The sequence below is a fragment of the Coffea arabica genome, chromosome 1c, assembly GCF_036785885.1.
Source record: "Coffea arabica cultivar ET-39 chromosome 1c, Coffea Arabica ET-39 HiFi, whole genome shotgun sequence".
In the NCBI taxonomy this organism is placed as follows: Eukaryota; Viridiplantae; Streptophyta; class Magnoliopsida; order Gentianales; family Rubiaceae; genus Coffea; species Coffea arabica.
In genome coordinates this window covers 8,681,300-8,684,847 of record NC_092310.1, presented here as the reverse complement: position 1 = coordinate 8,684,847, position 3,548 = coordinate 8,681,300, and the positions used below count along the sequence as shown (strand labels likewise).

At 36.4% G+C, this 3,548-nt stretch overlaps 1 protein-coding gene across 1 annotated transcript; it reads right to left on the bottom strand.

The window, feature by feature from the left end:
- Positions 1 to 282: 282 nt before the first annotated feature.
- On the bottom strand, positions 283 to 2,425 carry LOC113713509 (eugenol synthase 1-like). Its single transcript, XM_027237282.2, has 5 exons — positions 2,107 to 2,425; positions 1,853 to 1,987; positions 1,155 to 1,392; positions 802 to 1,005; positions 283 to 721 (listed from the first exon to the last, which is right to left on the bottom strand). Exons 1-5 carry the CDS (start codon positions 2,287 to 2,289, stop codon positions 555 to 557), a joined length of 927 nt encoding a protein of 308 aa, XP_027093083.2. The 5' UTR covers positions 2,290 to 2,425; the 3' UTR covers positions 283 to 554.
- Positions 2,426 to 3,548: the final 1,123 nt, after the last annotated feature.

Here is a 3,548-nt window from a genome sequence, read left to right as displayed (position 1 = left end):
ACTTCTCACCCCATTACCAAACAACCGTCTCAACAAATATATTTTTTTTCACCCTCCCGCTCCTCCTCACACCCTTCTTATCCTCCTATTACCGGACAAAGGATTCTATCCCTCGATTTGACAGCAGGAAGGATTTTAGAATCCTTCCCAAGCCACAACTCAACAAACGTCAAGTTGCTTGTTCATCAACAAAGTAAACCACAACGGCAATGGCACAGATATGATTGCATATTGTCGCACTAGAGTTGTATTTCACAAAAGTCAGAAAGTTATTAGCAGCAATTCACAAGATTGACATGCTTATAAAATGAGTTGCAAGGAGATGTGGTACAAGCATTGCAGAAAAAGGAAAACAACTCGTTTTGTTACAACCTCATTCCCACAAAGGGCAGAAACTATTTTTTAAACTGGTGATAATACATTTAGTAAAATCAAATGTTGCAGAAGAATTTAACAAAGGTCATTACAAGACATTCAACACAAAGTCTTCGACCAAGTTTATCAGCCAATTATTCCAGGCCATGACCATATCAATCAGAAGACTAATGAACTTCTTAGACGAATCGATCAAGGTACTCCTCGACAGTGGTGTACTTGACATCAGGATAAAGCTCTGAAGCCTCTACACCGAAAGATGGCTCAATTGCAAAGTTGGTAGTATCACCGTTTACCAGAATTGCATGGTTAATTGATAATATAACATTGAGCGGAATTGGAGCCTCTGCGAAGAAATGGTCCATTCATACACTAATAATTCATACAATAAAGAATTAAGGAAATTGAAATCAAACTTCTTGTCACCTTGGATGTTCTTCAGGAGTTGTTCCTCAGGAATATATTCTTTCTCCAGAGTTTTACCAATCTTCTTCTCCCATACTGCCACTAACTCATTAAATGATACACTATTCTTAGGAGGCCTAATGTAGACAACTTTGTTCAATGCTCTTGGATCATCAACAGTTTTGATGGTGAAAGTACCAATGTCATGTTCTTCATTAAAAACAGCTACAATTGAAACATTTAAAAAAAAAAAATTTTTAAGCACCAGTACAATATTCACGTTCTTACAGGATAAGTTCAGCAGAGGATAAGAAAATGATCAGGTGAAGTGGGTGAAAAAGAATAATATATCCAAGTGATATTATATGCCATACCTTTAGCATTTCCGTCTCCCAAGACGACAACTTTATCTCGTGGTGGTGCAGTGGCTCCTGGCTGTAACAAGGTTGGAAGAAAATATCCAGCAAAAGCGTTAGACGAGATATAGGTGTAAGGGATCCCTGCTGCCTCAGTAGCTCTACGAATCTGAGACTTTCCTGCAAATGCAGACTTGGCAGGCTCAACTGCATTTTGGCGATCCACATCAACTCCAAACTCTGAAGGGTAGAATTTCTGAGAATTTCACCATATTATGTGTCAGAATTTGGGAACGATAGTAGATAAAAACTGACACAAATTATACTCTATTTCATTCCAATCTGCAATCTTTTCCTCAAATTCACAGATTGTCAAATCACTGTGGTTTTTCACGATGGCTAAAAGAACCTCAATTAACTCTGCCCAATAGATAGGCTTAAAATCGACTGAAATTTCAATTAAGCAAATTGGCCAATTAATCTTAGTTGCTTCTCCACTCTGAAAATGTATCATCAAGCTCTACGAACGACACATACAACCCTTATATACATGAATTTCGTGTGCATTATCAAAATTTACTATATTTCGACAATTGAAAACCTATAATTATCTAAATTGCAGAGCTACAGATCTGCAACGTAAGAAAAACAACAAACGTATTCAAATACATTCCCCAGTGAGAATCAGTAGTAACAAGACCACATAAACAACACACCTTGACATTTCCAGCTTCTTTAATTGCATCAATGATCTTCCTCTGATCATTCAATTGTCCGTTACCAACAGTTGATATGACCACATCCACCTGTTTTATGGCCTTCACTAAACTTTCATGATCATACAAGTCACCCTGCTCCAAGGAAGAATTCCAATATCGAGATCAAAAACAAGCATCACCAGCTAAAAGGGAAAAAAAGGAATCCCAATTGACAACACTGTCAAATTAATTGAAAAATTAACGCTGCTTACATGAACAAGAGTCGCCCCAGAGTTCTTGAAGCCTTCAACAAGTTTTCCCTTAACAGGATCAGAAACAGTAGATTCTCTAACCAGTACAAAGGTTGGATGACCAGCCTTAGTGCTGGCCGCAACTATAAACTTGCCAATGTATCCTGTTCCACCAATGATCAAAATCTTGCTTTTTTCTGCCATTCTTGAATATTCTGAGATATCTAAAACTGAAGGGCTATGGAGAGTTTTTGAAACTGATGTGGAGGATCAGGAAAAGAATGAAGTCTGGGGACGATGGCATGCTGAGGAACGCTATTTAAGCAGTTCGAGGTTGGTTTGGAAGGTACTGGAGACCTTTCACTTCCCTCACTCAAGCAAAAGGAATCTATTAAGTCGAGTTGTATTTGATCCATGATAAAGGTTAGGTACATTATCTGAGTGACCAATGAAAATAAGACTAACTTTACTTTGATGAATCTCCAAACTTGTACTTGTTTCTTGCTTTGCATCCTAAAATTTCGATTTTAGACACGTTACACTTTAAAATCCATTTTTAGACACTTGTACTCCAAACTCTAAGTTTATCTTATTTAATTCCAATAAATGACAAAGTTAGCTAAAATAACAAGATAAAGGGCACTATAAATTAATAATAATTATTATGCCTTTATTTGTACATATTTTCAATTTATGAACACTTAAAACTTCATCTTAGAGGAGGAGGGATAGATTAGATGGTATAGAAGCAAGGAGTGTAAATAGAAGTTCCGACTTCGAAATCTCCCACTTACACTTAAAAGAAAAAAGAAAAGCATCCATCTTTTGGCGGGGGGAGGGGGGGGGGGGGGGGGGGAGGGGGCTGTTTGATTGGTTATAACTTAGGAGGGATTGTAAGTATGTGGTTCAAAGTTCAAAACCTCTTACTTATCATCAAAAAAAAAAAAAAAACTCCATCTTAAAAGCTTCACAACAATAGGAACAAATAAAATGACAGCTAAGAATTACCCTCCAAAATATTCATTTTTTGTTTCCATACCTCCGTCTCGGGTGAAGAATTTACATGAAACATTTGTCTATGTTTGGATAATAGATTATTTGAGATATTTTTTGAAAAAAAATACTGAAACACCTTTTTTGATTTGATATATGTAACATAAAAGGGTAGTCGAAAAATGTATTGATGATACAAACAAATAAATACAATCCAAACAAACCAATTATTAAGTTTCTTTATCAAATTAGTGCTCTTCTCCCAAAAATAGAATCCATTTGCACAGATTTGGTTGGTTTTGTTTCTTGAAAACAAATATGGGGAGGCGAGAGAAGAAGAGACTGCAGTACTAGGTTCTACTTATAAATGAATGGAGCCGGCAATGGTGGTCAAATACATCAACGTTAATGAAACTAACTATGGATCAGAAACAAATACTAATACCATTGGTAAACCTTAAAGATGGGCA

What these genes read in the sequence shown, in the direction of transcription:
- LOC113713509 (XM_027237282.2), bottom strand. Translation starts at nt 2,289, where the DNA reads ATGGCAGAAAAAAGCAAGATTTTGATCATTGGTGGAACAGGATACATT. An exon ending in CTGGGGCGACTCTTGTTCAT is followed by an intron (nt 1,988 to 2,106) that starts GTAAGCAGCGTT and finishes TCCTTGGAGCAG; the next exon opens with GGTGACTTGTATGATCATGA. An exon ending in AAGAAGCTGGAAATGTCAAG is followed by an intron (nt 1,393 to 1,852) that starts GTGTGTTGTTTA and finishes TGAAATTCTCAG; the next exon opens with AAATTCTACCCTTCAGAGTT.